At 46.0% G+C, this 21,146-nt stretch overlaps 1 protein-coding gene across 1 annotated transcript in view; it reads left to right on the top strand.

The window, feature by feature from the left end:
• The window catches only part of MAP3K9 (mitogen-activated protein kinase kinase kinase 9), a 64,842-nt gene that overhangs the window by 14,020 nt on the left and 29,676 nt on the right, over positions 1-21,146 (top strand). The window contains exon 3 of the mRNA XM_075927313.2: positions 13,947-14,127. Within this exon, the coding sequence (XP_075783428.2) occupies positions 13,947-14,127 (181 nt within the window). The remainder of the gene's footprint in view (positions 1-13,946; positions 14,128-21,146) is intronic.

The raw sequence follows: 21,146 nt of genomic DNA on the forward strand, positions 1-21,146 counted from the left end.
CTAACAAGATGGTTTATTAGATGATGAGCTTTCGTGGGCCAGACCCACTTCCTCAGATCAAATAGTGGAAGAAAATAGTCACAATCATATATACCAAAGGATACAATTTAAAAAAAAGTGAACACATATGAAAAGGACAAATCACATTTCAGAACAGTAGGGGGGTGCAGGGGGGGAGAAGGAAGGAAGGTAAGTGTCTGTGAATTGATGATATTAGAGGTGGGGAGAGTGGGATGTTTGTGAGTTAATGGTATTAGAGGTGATAATTGGGGAAGCTATCTTTATAATGGGTAAGAGAGTTCAAGTGTTTGTTCATTCCTTTTTGGAGAGTGTCGAATTTTAACATGAATGACAGTTCAGAGGATTCCCTTTCAAGTGCAGATGTAAAAGGTCTTTGTAGCAGAATGCAGGTGGTTAAGTCATTGAGAGAGTGTCCTTTCTGGTTAAAATGGCAAGAAACTGTTTTTTCTTTGTGATCTTGTCTGATATCTGTTTTGTGGGCATTAATCCTTTGGCGAAGTGTCTGAGATGTTTGTCCAATGTACATAGCAGACGGACACTTTCGGCACATGATAGCATAGATTATATTTCTGGATGCGCAGGAATATGTGTTCTTGATCTTATAACTCACTTGGTTAGGTCCAATAATGGTATCAGCAGAATGAATATGTGGACAAAGCTGGCAACGGGGTTTGTTGCAAGGGAAGGTACCAGGGTTGGTATTAGTGTGGTATGTCCTGTGGTTGTTGGTAAGAATCATCTTGAGGTTAGGTGGTTGTCTATAGGAGACTATGGGTCTGTCTCCCAGAGCCTCTTGGAGTATGGTATCCTGTTCCACTATAGGCTGTAGTTTATTGATAATGTGTTGGACAGGTTTAAGTTGGGGGTTGTACATTTCTATCTCTAGACTGCAGGGTTTTTTCGAAAAAAGTAGCCTTTTTTCGAAAAAACGTCACCTGTGTCTAGACTACAGACGTGTTCTTTCTAAATTAAATCGAAAGAATGCGGCTTTTCTTTCGATGGCGGTACTCCTCATTTCACAAGGAATAACGCCTTTTTTCAAAAGTGTTCTTTCGAAAAAAGGCGTTCTTGAATGCAAACAGGGCTTTTTCGAAACAGAGCATCCAGACTGCCTGGGTGCTCTCTTTCGAAAAAGTGGCTCACTGTTTCGAAAGAAGAGGTTGCAGTCTAGACGCTCTCTTTCGAAAGAGGCTTTTTCAAAAGATTCTTTTGAAAGAGGTTTGAAGTCTAGACGTACCCTACGCCAAAGTCCTACTTTGCGTTTCTAATGTGGAAGATACTATGTTAATGTTTTCATTGCCCATAGCATAGTAATGTCACAAGTGTTTGGTGAAGATCCATTTCTTCGTGCTCATGCCTGTGATACTAATTGTCATATACTTGCTAGCAGTTAACACATACCACATTGAATACAGTTTTGTCAAGGGTAAAAAATCCATCCTATAGCCCCAGAAATACTGGCAGCAACCCTGAAGGAAGTGCTGAAAGTGGAATTCACAGGTCTTTTGCTCTCCTGTATCTTGCAATTTTCTGTCCTTTTCAGTGCACTCCCTCTGCTAACATCACAATGTGCACTGTGCCATTATTTGATGCTTGCCAGCTAGTCCCAGATGAATGCAGGTTTGAACTGAATTAGCAAATAGGTTTCTGGTACTCCATGTGCCTGTCTCATTTAGCAACATCATGCATGGATTGATGAGATGTATTGAAGTGTAACCTGGAGAGTGCTAAAATCTAGCCCCCTTGCAGGATTTTCTGCTATCTCTTGCCTGCTTCTGAGAGAATACACTCCAGGCAGATGTGGGGAGACACAAGACTTCCCAGATGTGCCACTGTGTGACCTTGCAAAAGCGACGAGGAGTCCTGTGGCACCTTATAGACTAACTGAAGTGTAGGAGCATAAGCTTTCGTGGGCAAAGACCCACTTCATCAGATGCATGTCAGATGATGTGTGACCTTGGGCACATCACTGTTCTGCTCTCTGCCCAAGTTTTCCCATCTGTAAAAGTGAAGTGCGTTTCTTAAGGCAGAGTGTGCGCCTAATGAATCGGAGGGGAAGTGAACACATGAGCTAAGGATGTGTGATTCCCAACTGTCAGAGACATACTTGAGCTTAATCTCATGGAGTTAGAGAGCTAAACATGGTATCTGCAACAGCAGTATAAGATGAGGGACTAGCTATTCTGAGTATGAGTTTAGGAGTGCAGCTACTAGCTTGTCTGTGTCTGGGTGGCTAGCTTGGATCCCATGCTACTTTCTGTTTTTAGCATGCTAGCTCCATGAAAACTAGCTCTAGCTGGGAATTGCACTCCCTACCTGCCACTTACTAGGAGCAAATAGTTGAAGTTGGGTACAATTCTTATTCTTCAGCTGTGTACAGGGAAACTGTGCTGGGAGCAGTAGAATGCAAGGGTGTCTTTTCCTACATATTTTCAGCCCTACAGCATACCATGGAACATGCTCCTAAGCTCTTCTGCAAAGGGCATGCACATATGTCTTTGCTTAGTTACACATCACAGTCAGCGATCCTCTGGTGAAATATTGGTTTTGTTCAACATCTTTATTAATGACCTGGATGAGGGGATAGATTGCACCCTCAGCAAGTTAGCAGATGACAGTAAGCTAGGAGGAGAGGTAGATATGAAGGAGGGTATGGATAAGGTCCAGAATGACCTAGACAAATTGGAAGATTGGGCCAAAATAAATCTTCTGAAGTTCAACAAGGACAAGTGCAGAGTCCTACACTTGGGCCGAAGGAATCCCAAGCACTGCTACAGGCTGGGGACCAATTAGCTAAGCAACAGTTCTGCGGAAAAGACCTGGGGATTACAGTGGATGAGAAGCTGGATATGAATCAGCCATGTGTCCTTGTAGCCAAAAAGTCTAATGGTATATTAGGGTGCATTAGTAGGAGCATTGCCCACAGATCTAGGGAAGTGATTATTACCATTTACAGTAAACTTCCGATAATCCGGCACCTTTAGGACCCAGGAGGTGCCAGATTATCAAATATGCTGGACTATAGGAAGGGGGGACTATGAGGGGTCTGGGGTGGGTTGGAGTGGGGGGATGCTCCGGGCTTCCCGGAGTCAGCCGCTGGTCAGTTTCAGCAGCGGCTGACTTGGAGAAATCTACGGCAGAGCAGCTGGGGTGCTGCTGGGTTGGTCCCGCAGCGCCGAGGGGCAACGCTACGGGACCAACCTGGCAGCAAGCACCCCAGCTGCTCTTCCCCAAGTCAGCCGCTGGTCAGTGCAGCAGGATGGGAGAATGGTGCCCCCCACTCGTAAGGAGCAGCTCAAGCCAGAAGCCCCACCCACACTGACCCAGCACAGGCCTCGCCAAGCAGATAGAGCAGCAGCAGGCAGAGTTGGCCAAAGGAGTGGGGGGCGGGGGCCATGACGGCCATACTGCCTGCCATGATCCCAGAAAGTAATTTCTATAAAACCTTTGTTACTGTATAAATGTTTAGTATGTTATAACAAAATCATTTTAGCAATCACTGTTGCCACTCAAATTTTTCATTAACCTCTCTTATGTACACTCATTGCGTGCCTATTTTGAGCTCCTTTATATTTAAAAAAAAATTGTCGTCCACATTTACAAAAAAAGCATACACACAGCCCACACAGAAATTCCTGCGTATGGGCCTGGTCAGTAAGGTTTGAATCCTTTACTACTTCCTGCCATGACTCTTTCCCTGTCCAAGCCAGTGGGGTTGGTGTGAAGTGGGGATGCAATTTTCTATCTGATCATCCCCTACAAAGGCTTTTGGCTTTGCATGTAATGAGTCTGGCCTTGTTACTGATGGTAGAAAGTCTTCCTCATGCTTACAGATGGATTTTTTAATGCTCCAGTGGTGGAAGCTGAGAGCTCTGGTTTCCAGCTCTAGGGTCAGAGTCCAGGCTGGATTACCCAATAGGCAGACTAACCACATGCTTAGGGCACCAGCAAAGCAGGGGCGCGCGCACACACACACACACACACACACACACACACACACACACACACACACACACACACAATTTTAAGGTATAATATTGTTTTTATTTTGAATTACATATGGGGGGGGCACATAATCTTTTCAGTGCTTAGGGCTTCTAAAGGTCTTAATCTGGCCCTGGGCAGAGTAAGAAAAAAGATAGGAGCAAGCAAAAATGATTTTGTCTTTAAAACCTGCTTATGCTTCCTATTCCTGTCCATAAAATGTACCTTTTGAGACTCTCCGCTATTACAGGAATTCATCCAGCTGAGATCTCTTTCCATTTGTCGTGATCCCCCCCATGCATATGCTAAACACTCTATGTCCAATAAACCTTTATGTGTACTGGGAGGGGAGGAAGTCTCTCGCTCTCCATCACTCTCTATATGAAACAGTCATACTTCTGAGACGGGAGACCTCCTGATCTGTTCAACAATGCCATGCACTTTCTTGAGTAGCTCGTAATACCTGAATGGCTATGCCCAAATTGAAGTGTTGCTGTATTACTGGAGTTTCTGATCCATAAACAGCTTGTAAGAAAAAGAGGGAAACCTTTCTACAGCTACCACTTAATAGGCAGGGCTCGACAAATAATACAATCTACTCACCCATGGTGAGTAGATTGCAACCTGGAAGAGCTAGATACGGGCGATTGGCAAGCCCTATTAATAGGGAATGATGAAGAGCAGATGGTATTTCCTTCTCTGTCTGCAGCAGTCATAGGGTTGCCAGGTGTCCAGTTTTCTATCGGACAGGCCAATATTTGCACCCTCTGTCCGGTAGAAAAATTCAGAAAAATGTGCAATGTCCGGTATTTTCTGAATTGCCAGCGGGGAGCGCCAGACGGAAGCCTGGCGGGGGCAGGGGAGTGGCGGAGAGGCAGGGCCACGATTGATGCTGGGAGCCCTGTGGTCAAGTGCAAAAGCCGGGCAGGGCGGGGTGAGTGGCTGGGACTTCCAGTCACTCCCCCCGCCTGGCTTCTGCACACAACCAGAAGCTCCCAGCGCCAATCGCGGCCCCACCTCTCAGCTGGGAGCCTCTGGTTCCATGCAGAAGCTGGGAGGGGGGAGTGGCTCTCAGCCACTCCCTGCGCCCCCACCCGGCTTCTACTAGCAACTAGACGGAGTGCCTGCCGGGGGGTGCAGCCTGTTGGACTCCAGCTGCGGCCAGTGGCTGCACGCCCCTCCCACCAGCTCTGCCTCTGGTCCCCCCTCCTCCTGCTCAGCCCCACCAGCCCCCAGTCTCCCCCAGCTCTGCTTCCTGCCCCCCCCTTCCTACCAGCCAGCCCCATGGCACCCAACCTTCCGCCTTCTTCCAGCCCCGCCTCCTGGCCAGCTCCACAGCCCCTGACCCCCCCTTCCGGCCCCCTCCCGCCCCCTTCCTCCTGGCCAGCCCCAACCCCAACCCCAACCCCCCCCCCTTTCTGTTCTCTTCTCCCTCTCCTCCCCCAGATGCCCACAATCAAGTGTGTCCAGTATTTTTTTTGGGGGGGAGGGGGAGTCTACCTGGTAACACTAGCAGCAGATGTAACCTTCCCTTTCCATAGCAGAATGGACATATTACCACCTGTTCCTCAGCATTCACTTCTATGCATGTTTAAACCTCTTCTGTGTCTTGATTAGTTGTTAATAATAGCCTGCATTACCATAGTAACAGAGTGCCTCCTGCACAGCTCATTGCTCTTCCTTTCACTTTGGCTGCCACTAATACACACACACAATGAGCACAATTATTGTAGAAATAAGGATATTCCCAAACCAAACTCTGACTATGGTAATCTTACTCCTTGCTTATCAGCATAACTGTGAAGTAGTGTTATTGCAAGGGTTAAACACAGTTTGGAAATTAAGTCTGTTGGTGAACGTGTTCCTTAATAACCTTGTAAATAAAATGGAACTCAATCCTTCGGTAGCTCTTATATTGCTATTTTATATTTACTGAAGTATAAATGTAATAGATTATATTTCAGTGAATGTTATAATTACTTCTCCATCAGTTTCTCAATGTCTTCTTACATTTGAACAATCGCCCATGTAGCATATGTGTAATTTAATGCCAGTTTATGTGAAGTAGTTCATTTTAACATGCCCACTAATGTGGGCATTATAGGATGGAAGCCTTAGGCCCCAGTTCAGAAAAACATCCCTATTTAGGAAGGATGCTTAAACATGTGCTTAGGTTCCTTAGAATGCTACACAATTTGAGCTATACAAATTGCATAGATTATTTTGAGTTAATTTCAAAATAGCTTATCTCGTAATTGGGCGCTGTCAACGTTACGCCAAATTTTGAAATAAACTGCTATTCCAAAACGTCCCTTAATCCTCATGGGACAAAGTTTACAGGGATGTTGGAATAGCGAGCCTGTTATATTTCAAAATACTGTAACAGGCTTGCTTAAAAGATGCAGCATAGCTATTTAGGAATAACGGAAGTGTCCCAAAATAGTACTGCTTTGTAGATGTACCCTTAGATTGTAAGATCTCTTTAACTCAGGAACCTTGACTATTTGCATAATTGTGCTGTGTTTGCCTGTGTCAGTTTATGTACTCAATATTACAATGATTGCATCTGAATGTAAAAAGTAATCAAATTATTGGAAAAAATTGAAGTTCTGTCATGTATGCAGAATTAATGTACCACATTATATGTCTCTTTATTTTCAATCATTAATGTTTTGAACGTATTTTAACCACACCAAGAACTTTGTTATATTCCTTATACTAGAAGCTTTACCTAATATTTCTCTGGCCCTTCGGGGCTGGAGGTGTGGGGGGTGCAGGAGTCAGGGCGGGTGGCTGGAGGGTGTGCAGGGGCTCAGGGCAGGGGGTGGCCAGTGGCTGTTCTCCAAGGCTGGCCCAGGACTAATGGGGGCCACGCTGCTAGGGTGGCGGTATTGCTCCCTGAGGATGGTGGGGGCCATGCTTGCTTGCTGCCCCTCTGTGGTCAGTCTGGAATATAGCTGTCTCTGCTACCAGATCCCTCTCTTTCTGTTTGATGAGAAACAATCACATTCCATGCACATCCCATTGTCCTAGCACAACCAAACCCTAATCTTGCTTTAAGTTATGATAAAAGGAAGCTGCATACTGAATTTGATGGTCCTAGCTCTTACTGTTTCGGAAAAGTTCTTGAACAAATGGACTCACAGACAGACACACAGATAGAAAGACAGACGCAAAAACTTTCTCAAATATCTAGTAGATGGGGTGTGTGTGTGTGTGTTCTCTGGCTGCAATAAGGGCCTGCTTTCTGAAAAAGTAAGCATGAAATTGTAAATATAAAAGTATTAACTTTACTTTCATACAAAAGTGCAAGTATGACTATAATTGACCAGTTGTGCTTGTAAGTATGTAACATGTAGGGCCCTGCACGGATACAAAATTTGTAACTATATCCATACCTGCAAAAATGAGCTGCATGCAGATATCTGTATCCACATCTGTAGATGTGGATACCCATGGATGTAAAGCAGATATCTGCGGATTTGCAGGGCTCTAAAAATGTGTATTAAGAGTAATTGTCTGCAAACAGCAAAAGTGATATTGCTTATTGCATTAATTTATTTTAAGGTTATCACCTACAGTTTGAATTAGTTCACATCAGTAAGGTGAATGGGATGGAAAGTAATGACTTCCAAGCTTGAGCTGCTATTATGGGCCTAGAGATAACTTTCTGCAAGGCTGAGGTAACAGTATTGTTACCTTCCATTGTAGTAATTTTTGCCATTTCACAGGAAGTTACTAACTTGCACTTAAAAAAACCCTTAATTTGCAGAGTAATGAGAGGATCTGGCAAAAACTGATTAAACTCTGCAAACAAGTTGCTTCCATTATTTTTACCTATTTGTGAATTAATGGGACTTTCTACTTGGAAGATTGTTTTGTGTGGCAAATACTTACTTGCAATCTCTCTTGTGTGTTAATAACCTGAAATCTGATCCTGAAGAAAGAATGTGCATTGGAGTGATAATGCTGGAGAACTTGATGGCTATTTCTGCAAACCTTATTTTCCCCCCAAAACATCTCCCTTGCTTTAATGGGCGTGGAAGACATTTGTTGTCCTGCATTGTCTTGAAAGGCAGAAGGTGAAAAGTAGAAACTGTCAAAATGAGTACACTACTTCTAAAGTGGAAGTTTTCAAATACTCTGTGCAAATCATGTATTCATGAGCTCAAAACCCTGTATATTGAAACTTTACAGATCTTTTAGATTTCCTGGGAAAAGGAGTATAGGTTGTACCACCCTGAACAGGGACTCTCTTATCTGGGAACATCTGTGGTCCAGCAGGGGAACAGATGTATCTGGACCACATAGCCCAGGTATAGAGAGGTCTGGCCACAGGATAGGACAGTAGTGGAGGGAGGAGGGAGTCGGTGACTCAGCTGGGAGCCCCATGTCAGGGGGAGGGGGAGGAAGCACAGTGGGGAGTTTTGGTCCCAGCAACTGGGCAGTAGCAGGGGGCCAGTCCCGGCTGAGCTGCTGCAGCCTAAGCAGGGGCCAGGGAGCCTCATCAGTACATCTCTAGCAGTGGCCAGAGAGCTCCAGCTAAGGGAGCCACAGCCAGCCAGGCAGCAGCGAGCCAGGCTAGAGTCCTAGCCAGAGGGGAGGGACCTCCCCTGGTCCAGCAAATCCCCTCATTTGGGACCAGTCAGGTCCCGAGGGTGCTGGACCAGGGAGGTCCAACCTGTATTAACTGTAAATCAGATTGAGTCTGTAAGACCCAGAGCTGTGTTCTTTGTTGCCCTCAGCTCCTGTTGACTTTCCTTTGAGTTCAGTGCTTTGCACATGGCAGGATACGGTTTTTAAATAAGGAAGACTAAATTCAATGAGAATTTTCTTGATGTGACCAATATGGGTAGAAAAAGTGGAATTCTATGTAGGTATGTTAAGGACTGGTCAACAAAATAGTCAACTAGTTGCTTCCGCCCCCCCCCCCCCTTTGCTGCCTTTATCAAATAGAGGCAGCAAAGGGAGGGAGAAGAGGGGGGTACTTCAAAGTGACAGCACCGCATGGAGCCCAGGGTCATCTGGGGACTCCCTAGCTGACCCCAGGATCTGTGCAGCGCTACCCCTTTGAAATTCTGCCACAGCATTTCAAAGGGGCAGTGCTGCCCTATCGACTAATCGAATAGTCAATGCAAAAATGCATCGACTATTCGATTAGTCAATTACACACTACTTAACATCCTTAATTATATGATGTGGGGGATGGGTAATATTTTGTGACTAGACATTTCTAAATCCATTGTTCAGTAATTTAGACAACTGTTAATTCCTACCACCGTTTTGCATTGACTCATTATCACTAAACTAGGATATTTTTGTAATAGTTGATATTTTTCAAAACCTCATAGCACTCTACACCCATTTCATAGGTGGAAGACTAAGATACAAAGAAGCTAAGCAAGTTGACCAGGATTATACAAGAAATTTTGACAGAACCACAGTCTCCCGAGTCCCCATCCTGTGCTCCAGTTACACTTGCTTGATTTTTTTTTTTTTCAGATATTTTGGATTATATAGTGATAAATTGGCTCCTTGGTGTTGATTCTCATTCTTTCTCCTGTTCCTTTTTGGTAGATGATATTTGTGTGCTGAAGGGCTATAAGAATGTAATGTGCAGAACGTAGAATTAGGCAACAAAGTTCTCAGAATACTGCATCCCTGTTGTAAGCCCTCACTTTGTGGTGTCTGACCCAGGCAGGTACCAGTCCAACAGAGCCACTGTGTTTGTTCTGTTGAGGGCGAAGGACGTTGTTCTCTGTTTGCAAGTTATAATTGATGTAAAGCTGAATTATTATCAGCTTAAGTTCTGTAAGTTCCCCTTTTGGTTCCCCCTTCCTGAATGAATGCATGGTATGTGTGGGAAACAAATGTGCAATGTGTGATGAACTTTTGCTCACCTGAACGTGCGTGCACACAGCCCTGCACAGAGTGCACACGGCCCCCTGCACAAAGAGCACACGGCACAACAAGAACATTGAGGAAGGCATATGGACCCAGAAGCTGCACATGGCCTGTACATCATCGATACATAAAAGAGGGAGAGAACCCGAAAGGGGGATCACCAAGCAGGACCTCCCGAGGGTGCCCTCTGCTCTGATCGCCTGGCCAACGAACCGGCTCCGGGGTCATCATGGGATGATACCAACAGCATGAACTCAGCACGAACCCCTTCCTGAGCCTGGTGCTCAGCCTGTATTTCGTTGGACTGTAAGTGTAATTGCAGACAGAGAGAGTGAGCTTCCCCTTTCCTCTCTTTCCCAGAGTAGGTTAAAGCAATTAAACCATGTGCACTCATTAACTCGTGGTTCCAAGATTAGTTGCAAGTAAACTCGTATCTCCCAGGATTCCTTCTCTCCTTCCCCCACTTGCAACAGCTCCATCCCAGGGATAAGAAGGATTTTGTCTGATTCAAACTCAGAGATCATGAGCTGGACCAGCTCTGTGGGGATATAAATAGATTGGGACAAAGAGCTGGGGGAGAAGTGGGGAGAATGAGATTGAAGATCCCAGTGGAGAAAAGGGTGAGGAAACTACTGGCAGTGTGTGGGGAGCAGGGGAGAGGGGAAGGTAGAGTGTGTCTGGATGAAGAGGTTAGAGACTGGGACTGCCTTGCCATAGAGTTTGCGAATAGGGCAAGAAGATGGGAATTGTGGGTGGCACACAAGGAGACAGGTAAGAGAGTAAAGAAAATGGAAATGTGATAGGGACAGGGATTGATGGTGTAAGGCTTGCAGTCAGGCCCGCTTACGGGGAAGGGAACAAAGGGGGCAATTGCCCCTCGGCCTGCAGTAGCAGCAGCGATGGCCAAAGACTTGGGACCTTTTAAATTGCCACCAGAGCACTATGATTGAACATACAGTTCCCCATCCATGGTGATGTATAGACTGGCTTCTGTGCGCAGAACTCAAGCATGGAGAACTGCACCAGTCCCTCTTGGTGGAGATGTGGAAATCTTAAATTCTCCCAAATACGGTTTTCCTAAACTTCAGTCATAATACAGGTGCCCTATGACTGTACATGTAAACATCTGATTTCACACACACAAACAATGCATCCATACAGCAAATGTGATTTTTGTTACGCCAGCTGTTGGAAGAAATGATCATCATATTATTTTACACAGTTGACAAGTTATACTGCACAAGTTACTGTTGCTTTCATAAGGTTTAGTGCAAAGACTTGTGTATGGACACACATCCACTAGAATTAGATTGAGAGCTCCAATGTATTTGATATACACAAATGAAAAGCTGTTACATTATGCTTACTTTCAATCAGAACCAACCTCATTCTGTATAAACTTGTAGTCTACAGGTGCTATGTAAGCCACAATATCTCATTTCCGACTTCTTGAGCCAACCAATCCCACACAAGTGAAGGGATTCTAAAGTTTGCAGAAAAACATGGCAGGACAAAAATGTGCCCTTATTTGGGCTGATGTAGTTGTATAAATGAATACTTGTTCTGGATAAAGAACAAAAAAACCTTATATGCAGTGAATCCTAAGTAATACAAAATCCTGCATTCATCCTATCCACCATTCTTGTTCTGTATGGTAAACTCACATTAATTCTGTAGCAAAGATCCCTTTTATTACAGTGCAGTATTACAACAGACTAGGAAACATGGCAGCTTTACTTAAATAAAACTGGAGGTGCTTTCAATTGAAATAAGAAAAATAATAATAAAATCAGTGCATTAGGCCCCTATGGTGCTCGTTTTGATATTAAATACAGTGCAGCTTTGCTCTTCCCACTGTTTCCCATATACTATAGATTTTTGCAGACAATGCATCATTACATCTTAAAAGTTGCTAAAAAAATGAAGCCTTGGGCACATGAGAGAGTGTCCACTTGGCACATAGGAAGCTGTTGAAATTAGGGATGTCAACGTGTAGTTGACTACACAATTAACCAGAAAGCCCGGGCTATATCAGAGGCAGCAAGCCAGGGCGGGGGAAGGGAGGCAGGAGCCGGTGCCCATGGGGAGACATCTTAAAAGCGGAGCCCCAGCTCACCCCCACCTCCTTACTGCTGCCTCTGATAAAGAGGCAGCAATGGAGGGGGTAAGGGGCAGGTGGGAACCAATATGTAAGGGGAGCTGGCTCCATAGCGCTGCCTGTCCCCACCTGATTACCTCCCACGGAGGCGGCGGGGGGGGGGGGGGGGGGGGGGTAGGCAGGAGCCAGTGTTCAGGGAGAGCTGTCTTAAAAGTCACCAGTTCCGTGGAGCCACAAGCACCGGTTCAGTGGAGCTGCCTGCCACCTCCCACTGCTGTCTTTATCAGAGGCTGCAGCTCAGTGGGGAGAACAGGAGAGGCTGCTGCAGAGCAGCCTTTGCCCACGGCGGGCCCAGGCTTGCCACTGACAGAGACTGCTCTGTAGGATGTCAGTCCAGTCTCTCCGTATCGGAGGCAGCAGCATGGGGTGGCAGGCAGGAGACGGTCAGTGCAGGGAGATGGTCCCACCCCCGGAGACTATCAAATAATCGTGTAACCACTAAATTTTGATGCGGTTACTCAATTATTCAATTAACTGATACCTAATATCCCTAGTTAAAAGTGGTGTTGGATTGTAGAATAGACACACTAACTGGATTTTTATGCTAAAATGATTAGCAATATCAACATTAACTGTTTCACTTAAATTGTCATCTTTAAGTTTCAGTGTTAACTCATTAAGGTGAATGAAGTGGTTCAAACTTCTGTTTAAGGCTCTTTACAGACTCAAGAAGACAACTTTGTATTGGTTTACATTTGGTTGGCTTTAAGTTTTAAAATTCTAGTTTTTGTGGTAGCAATTACATTTTTTTTTAAATTAAGCATCTGAAGTGTAGTTCCATGTCTGGATTTTGCGTAATATTCTGAGCTTTGTCCATAGGTAATGTCCATGATGGTTTAAATTTGATTTCATATTGGAGTAGAATTGTAAAATCATTAACACATGGGTCATTTCAACCGGTATTAATCTTACTACTTATGTTTCTCTTTGTTCTTGCCTCCTCCCTGCACTCCATTATGACACATCACATGCAACTTACTTTGCCAAGATTTACAAAAGTGTCTAATGATTTTGGTTGTCTCAATTTTAGTGTTACCAACATGAAGCAGTTTAAAGGGACTTGATTTTCAGAAAGTACTGGGCATTCATTCTTTGAAAATCGAATATTTTTACAGTGTGCCAGATTGGACACCCAAACTCACTTACAATTTTTAAAAATCCTGATCTGAAGATGAGTGTTTTGTTTAGCCATTTCCACTCAAATGTATTTTTAAAAGTAAGTGTATATCCATCTGATAAGAATCTCTTCTAAGCAGTTCATGAGAAAGGCATGGCATGAGAAAGGTACGATAGTTGTTTTGCTGTGTAAGGATTAATTAGAAATTATATACCAGGCACCACCCCGTTTTTGGATTTCTAGAAGTTACAGTGGTTTACTTGCCTTTACCAGAGTAGTGCAAACTAATGGTTCTTATTAGCCTCTTGTAACTTTTTAGTCTTTGAGATGCTACTAGACTTAATTGTTGTTTCTTAAGTTTTTCCTGTTACAGACTCACTCAGCTATCCCTCTGAAGGTTATCTACTCGCTGTCCTTTTTTTCTCCCCCTCCCCCCTTATTTATTCTTGGATTTACACTTCCAACACTCCGGTCATCTGAAGAAGTGGATTGTGCCCATGAAAGCTCATGATACCATCTACATGTTTTGTTAGTCTTTAAAGTGCTACTAGACTATTTATTGTTTTTAAGTTTTTCCTGTTACAGAGTAACTCGGCTACCCCCTGATATTTATATAGTATGTCAAATGGCTCTTACGTCCTATCTCCTGTACCTTGAGTATCTTGATAGATTAAAAAACAAAGGACGCATATTTCCAGCATCCCAGAAGTGCACGTATGATGTTATAATCCTATTTCATTTCCCCTTCCCCCTTTCCTCCAGTATTGCTACTTGAAAAGGTGGAAAATGGAGACCTGAGCAACAAGATATTGAAGATCACGGATTTCGGCTTGGCCAGAGAATGGCATAAAACCACCAAAATGAGTGCAGCTGGAACATATGCCTGGATGGCTCCTGAGGTCATCCGCTCCTCCATGTTCTCCAAAGGCAGCGATGTGTGGAGGTATTGATTTGTCCCTGAGTGGTTGGATACTAAATGTTTAAGTGCTGGGGACTGCCTGGCAATCTACTGTTTGCTTACAGGGGGGACTCACGTCTGGGGCAGGTGGTTGGGTGTAGGAGGAGGTTCAGGGTTGGCACAGGGATTCAGGAAGCAGGCTCTGGCTGGGCACCATTTAACATGACTTCCAGGTAGTAGAGCAGTGAAGTTAAGACAGGATTACTCCAGCCCTGGCCCTGCACCACTGCTAAAAGCAGCTGGCATGTATAGCAGTGGCTCCATGGCGCCATGTGCTGCCCCACATCTACAGACACTAAGCCTACAGCTTTTATTGGCCATGATACCCCATTATTAATCAATGGGAGCTGCAGGAGTGGTGTCTGCAGGCAAGGAGGCTGCAGGGACATATCAGCCACTTCCAGGAGCAGCAGTTACCACAGGGATAATGACTCCAGCCACGACGGGATAGGCATTTTAGAACTCACTACTCAAAGAATTCAATTTAAGTGTAAGAAAGGAATGGAAATTATGAAATGCACAGAGCAGTCAAAAACCAAAAATAACCCACTTTGCAAGCAGTAAAAGAAGTAGCAACAATCCCCCACATATGTATGGAGTCGGAAGATGAGAGTGAAGGACTATGTGTGTTTGTGAGAGTGACAGACACACACATTGTGTGAGAGTGACAGAGATTTGCATCGCCAAGCTCCCTCCATCCCCTTCTCTCAGTGTGGAGATGGGTTACCGAAGTGAGGGGGGAGGATAAAAATCCTGAGATCAGTGCCCCCCCTTCTCCCTTCTAAACCCTGCAGTGCAAGCAAGAGGCCCCCTGTGGGGCAGCTCCAAGGCACAGGGCAGAAGCAGCATGACAGTGGGGGGATGAGCAACAGAAGTGCCAGCACTAGATAGCTTCCTGGACAATCCAGTCAGGCTCATCTGTCAGAGGCTCCAAGAACTACTGGTAGATCCTAATCTACTGGTTGGTGACCATGGCCCTAGTTAGGCTTGCTGGTAAGTGCTAGATTTGCACTTATCTAGCATGCCTGCCTTACTATTAACACTTATTCTTTATGTTGCAGTAGAGCATGGGGCTCCAGTCATAGATGATGAGTTGATGGTAGCAGTTCCTATCCCAATGGATGGGTACTTCTCTCAGGTCCAGCCACTATCTCAAAATCACTAATTAACCTCTTTGTTTGCAGTCTTAGCAGAATAGCCAAGAAGTCAATAGTGTATCTTTAAACTCCCTTTTCAGCCTCAGTGTTGGTCCCTCCAGGTCAGGGTTGAACAGGGTGGGGTAGGGAAAGCTAGTGCTGCATGCGATACCTGTTCTGAGCATAAAGTCTCCCAGGGTCTCAGTCCAGTACTATTCACCAGCACTAATATATCATCAATATTTTTAAAAAATGAAGTGAGATTTCATTCTTGATAGACATTGATTTCTCAGTGGGTCATACATTGGGGAGGTGAAGAAACTAGACTGGGGGTTGTATTTTTTTTGATCCCCTGTCTGCTTTTGCTGTCAGTTTGGGGGAGGGAATTCCTTTTTCATTTTAAATGCAGACTCTTGGGGGAGGCAGAGATGGGAAACAGGGAACTATTGACATTTAAAAATAAAAACCAGAGAAGAAATTAAAACCTTTGAATAAATTCGGAGTTGCTACAGGGGAAGGTGGCGGTACTACCCAGCCCCTCTGACTCTCTCATAACCCACTGAGTAGGATTGAACCTGATGTTAAATGGCTTAAAGGATTACTGGATCACTAGGAGATGATTAATTATTCATGCAAGTGTTGGTTCACTTGGGTGTACAGCCAGTATCATGTGGTTCCTGTTTTAATTAAGCCAAACAATACTACAGAATGCTGTAAAAAGATCAGGACCTCATCTGCTCTCATCCTTAATGGGGCTTGGGCCCCCCTCCTGATGGTTTTTCTTTTGAGTGTTTTAATCTCTTCCACCCTCCGGTTTCTGTTTTGTGACCACCATCGTTCTGCTTGAAGAGAGGCTGAAAGACAGACACTGTGTTTAATGTTTGTCAATATTGCTTCTTAATTTGTTGGAAAAGTGCAGCCTTCTATCACCATTTGGGGCTGAGAATGTTGTCTCCAGAGAATTCTGAGAACTCTGTGGAGATGGCGACAGGGTTGGGAGCAGGAATCAAAACTGTATCTCCTGAAAGCATTTAAATTCAGCATGGGATTGCTAGAATCCCGTATTTGCCTATCTTCTCTGCTTCTTGAAATTTCCCAGCAGAGGTAGTATCATGTTCATAATGCTTGCTCAACAGCTCTGGTAGGAGCAACTGCTGGAGAGTGATACTTTTTGATGGGAATTTTACTCTGTTGCTACTCCTGGATGAGGAAGAAAGATCTATGTGCAGACTAGCTTATGTGATCTGTTGCTGGAGCTGCTCCTTAAGGGAAACAAGAGGGCCAGACTACTTTTTGTATTAAGAGGCTCAATGGGACATTGTCTCTTTTAAACCTCTGCATATGTCTTATAAAACTGAGTGACATGACATAGTAGTATATGGTATGTTGGGCTGTGATATGGCTTCTCGCTATATTATGTCACATCAGTTGCTAAGTCAGAAGCAGGATATGATTCATATTCCAACTTCACATCACTTAAACATTTCCCTTCTGGCTTAAATTGGATTTGATGCTTTCTTCCCTTCATTTATGTTGGTGACAGTGCTAAATGGCTGCTCTCTTTCACTCTAGAGATATTTTAGTAATAGATGAAGTAATAGATATAATTTGAAAAATGCTTTGGGATGCTTCTGAATGAATGTTAAATAAATATTACATTGTGAAGGACATAGCAGTTTATGTTCAGTATATCACATGCTCTGTAGCAGTGTTTATTAAACTGTGTTTCAGGGAACACCGGTGCGCCGCGGAGAACAACAGAGTTAAAAATGGCCACTTTTGTTTTCTCAACAAAAAATCCTTGGTGTTCCTCATAAAAAAATTGTTCGGTGTTCCTTGGTCTTAAAAAGTTTAAGAAACGCTGCTCTGTAGTGTCACTGATGGAACACACAGCACATCTGAGTGTCAGCGTGTCCAGTGTCAGCGTGTCCAGTACAGACACATCTACCTGGTTCAAGAAATTTCAGGTTTTTCCAAACACGGATCCCTGTTTGCCTGAGGATAAAGTCTGGGATGGTGTTTCACTGCAAAGCATTTCCTTAACCATAGGATGGGGGAAAAAAACCTCTAACAGCTCAGTTTCCATAAATGAACTTGCTGCATCAAACATTGGTTAACTGTCACCCCTGCAGGCAAAAGTGCCTCTGTTGGGAGTGCTTTTTCTTGTGATACCATTGTAGACTATGGTGAATGTTCAAAACCCAGCACAGTTGCCATTAAATCAGATTTGTCAGACCATCTGTGACAAGATCCTTTTACCACAATGGTGCCTCCTGCTGGTCATCAGAGGGATTGGTTCTGACAACCAGCGTAACTTCTGCAGGTGATGCCTCCCTCTCCCCCCATCATCTTTGCGTGCAAACCCCCTTCAATCCAAGAACCTCAGCATCATTTTTGTGACTCGGCCCTCTGTTTGAGTCACCATCCATATTTCTCCATTGCAGGGATGGGTACTATTTTTCAGTAGTCAAGCCATTTTCCCACATGTGAATGGAAGGATCTGGGCTTGCCCACTACCCTGTGTCCTGACCCAGGGACCCTGCAGATAGAAGCCTCCTGATCTGTCTCCTTAACTTCCTTCAAGGCTACTTCAATTCCCTTGGCTGTTTTCCTACAGCCCTACTACCTTCTTCTCAGGGTATTCAGCTATCAAGTTCCAACAGTCAGCCAGAAGCTCCAACTTGCTCTCCTGGTCCCTGCTAGCAACTGCTGAGTCCAAGTTGCTATCTTTGCTGCAGCTAGGGTTGCTAACTATAATAGTACAAAACCAAGCACTTTGCCCCACCTCTTCTCTGAGACCACGACCTCTTCCCCAAGGCCATGCCTCCTATTCACTACATTCCTCCTCTCTTGGGGTGGCTTGCTCTTCCAGATCCTCACTCAAATTCCCTGGAATGGAACAGGTTGTGGGAAGGGGTGAGGGCTCTGGCTGAGGGTGCTGGCTCTGCAGTGGGTCCAGGGATGAGATATTTGGGGTGCAGGAGGGACCTCTGGAGTGTGGGACTTAGGGATTCAAAGTGTAGGGAGGACTATGTATTGTGGGAGGGGGTAAAAGCTCTGGGGTAGGGCCAGGGATGAGTGGTTCACAGTGTGGGGGGAGGGGCTCTGGGCTAGGGCAGGATTTTGAGATGCAGGGGTGTGAGGTCTCTGGGGTGAGTCTAGCAATGAGTGGTTTCAGGTGCAGGAAAGGACTCTGGGCTGGGGAAGCAGGGCTAGGGCTGGAGGGGTTCAGGCTCAAGCTTGGGGTATGGGCTTACCTCCAAGCTGCTCCCACTCGGTGGTGCTGTAGAGCTAAGGCAGGCTCTCTGTCTATCCTTGCTCTGTGCTGCACCCCAGAAGTCGCTAGCAGTTCTGACACCTAGGCAAGGTGGTGGGGTTCGGAGGCGCCACATGCTGCTCTCTCTTATGCTCCCCTGCTCCTATTGGCTATTTCCTGGCAAATGGAAGTGCTGAGCTGGTGTTTGGAGCAGAAGCAGCACATGGAGCCATGTTTCCCACCCCAAGCCTATGAGCTGGAACTTTTGGATGCTTCGCAGACACAGCATAGTGCAAGCATAGGTGGGAATTAGTCAGCCTTAGCCCTGCAGCATGGCCATCCAGACTTTTAATGGCCTGATTGGTAGTGCTGACCAGAGCTGCCAGGGACCCCTTTCGACCAAGCGTTCTGGTCAAAAACTGAACACCTGGTCAACCTAGTTGCAGCCTTCTTGGAGCACAGTTCTCACTCGTTGGGCTCCCCACAGAATCTCACCTGGCTCTGCCCTGCTCTCCTTGTGTATTAGTTGTCTGGGCCCTGACTGGCTGCTCCATGCAGCCTCCACCCAATTGACTGCTTTCTATGCAACTTCTCTAGGCTGCTAGGAAGACTCACCTCCCCTGCTCCTTTTTGGGAAAGAGTATGGCGGGTCCCTAAGGCTGCCATTAACTCCTTCAACTTTGGTATATGATGAACACTCCATCACATCCCCGCAGGTCTGCCAACTCTATTTTTTTCTCCTTTTTTCTGCTATATTGCTGTTTCTACCACTAGACCATCTGTTTCCCCTCTGATACTTGTCTCAAGGTTCATTGCAGAGGGGTTTCTTAGGAAATCAGAAAATCATGTGTGTTTAACAACAACAAGAAAGGCAGAGCACTATAGTGTTCATAAAATCATCTTCTGTATCCCTAACTTTTTTCATAATTTAAATTATCCAGGTGTAGATTACCCAGACTCTCTCAGGGTATGTCTACACTACAGCGCTAGTTCGAACTAACTTAGTTCGAATTAGTTAATTTGAACTAAGCTAATTCGAACTAACGCGTCTAGAACTAAAAACTAGTTCGAATTAGCGTTTTGCTAATTCGAACTAGCAAGTCCACATTGAGTGGACTCTGAACAGGGCTTAAGGATGGCCGGAAGCAGTGCCGGCAGGGCATCAGAGGAGGACTTAGAGCGTGGAGATGCTGTCTCAGGCTAGCCGAGGGCTGCGCGTAAAGGGTCCCGACCCCCACCCCGGACAGACAGTTCTCAGGGGTGCCCCGCTTGCAAAGAAGTTCTGGCTTGGAGTGCCCGGAGTACCCACACTGGGCACATCACACCACTCGGCCATCAGCCCGGCTGCACTTGCCGCAGGCTGCCATCTGGGGAGAGGGGGCAATCGGGGGGCTGCAGGAGAGCTTCCACCCCCAGAAGCCCGCAGAGCCAGCCCAGTCCTCCCCATCGGGGGCTCGTACCCCATTCCTCCCTCACCTCCTTCCACTTACCCTTCCCTAGCCCCCCTTCTTATTGATGTACAAAATAAAGATAACGTTTCTTCCAACATTGACTCTGTCTTTATTGAACAAAACTGGGGGAGACTGGGAAAAGGAGGTGGGAGAGGGGAAGAGAAAGGCTGGGAGAGGGGAGGGCAACTAACATGATCAGGGGTTGGGAACAGGTCCCAGATTAAGAGAGGCTACAGAGACTGGGACTGTTCAGCTTAGAAAAGAGGAGATGGATCGGGGACAGGATAGAGGTCTCTAAAAGCAGGGGTTGGGTGGAGAGGGTGCATTCAGAAAAGTTCTTCATGAGTTCCCATAAAGAAGGACTAGAGGACACCAAAGGAAAGGAATGGGTAGCAGGCTTCAAACTAGTAAGAGAAAGTTGTTCTTCACAAAGCAAAGAGTCAACCTGTGGAACTCCTTGCTGCAGGAGGCTGTGAAGGCTAGAACTAGAACAGAGTTTAAAGGGAAGTGAGATCAAGTCATGGAGGTTGGGTCCATGGAGTAGTCTTAGCCAGGGGGTAGGAGTGGTGTCCCTGTCCAAAGTTTGTGGAAGGCTGGAGAGGGATGGCACGAGACAAATGGCTTGGTCACTGTCTTCGGTCCATCCCCTCCAGGGTCCCTAGGGTTGGCCGCTGTCGGCAGACAGGCTACTGGGCTAGATGGACCTTTGGTCTGACCCAGGACGGCCATTGTAAGCTCAGGGCTCAGGGTCGGGGGTCTCAGTGGACCCCCTTGATTTTCATGCACACCTGCTCCTGGGTGGCCAGGCTGGCAGCTCTCCTGCCCTAGACGGCCACCTTCCTGTGCCTAGTGCGGAGATCGTGGACGAGGTCCACGATGTCCGCACTAGCCCAGGAAGGTGCCCGCCTCTTGCAGTCCAGGGCAAGCTCCCGGGAGCCGCCAGCCTGGTCCCGGGAAGAGGGGGTGGGCTGGGGGACATCGGGTGGGTGGCTCTGTGCCGTGCCAGGTGCAGGGTCTGCCGGCTGGGTGCTGGCAGGCTTGCACCTGGCACGGGCACCGTAGCCAGCCCGTGGCCCTTTAAGGGGTCCGGGGCCGGGAGGGGGGCATAGAGTTTCCCTGGTGTTGGCCAGAGTGGCCACCAGGGAAACCTGGGGAGGGCTA

This window comes from Pelodiscus sinensis, chromosome 5, assembly GCF_052426305.1.
Source record: "Pelodiscus sinensis isolate ZL-2025 chromosome 5, ASM5242630v1, whole genome shotgun sequence".
In the NCBI taxonomy this organism is placed as follows: Eukaryota; Metazoa; Chordata; order Testudines; family Trionychidae; genus Pelodiscus; species Pelodiscus sinensis.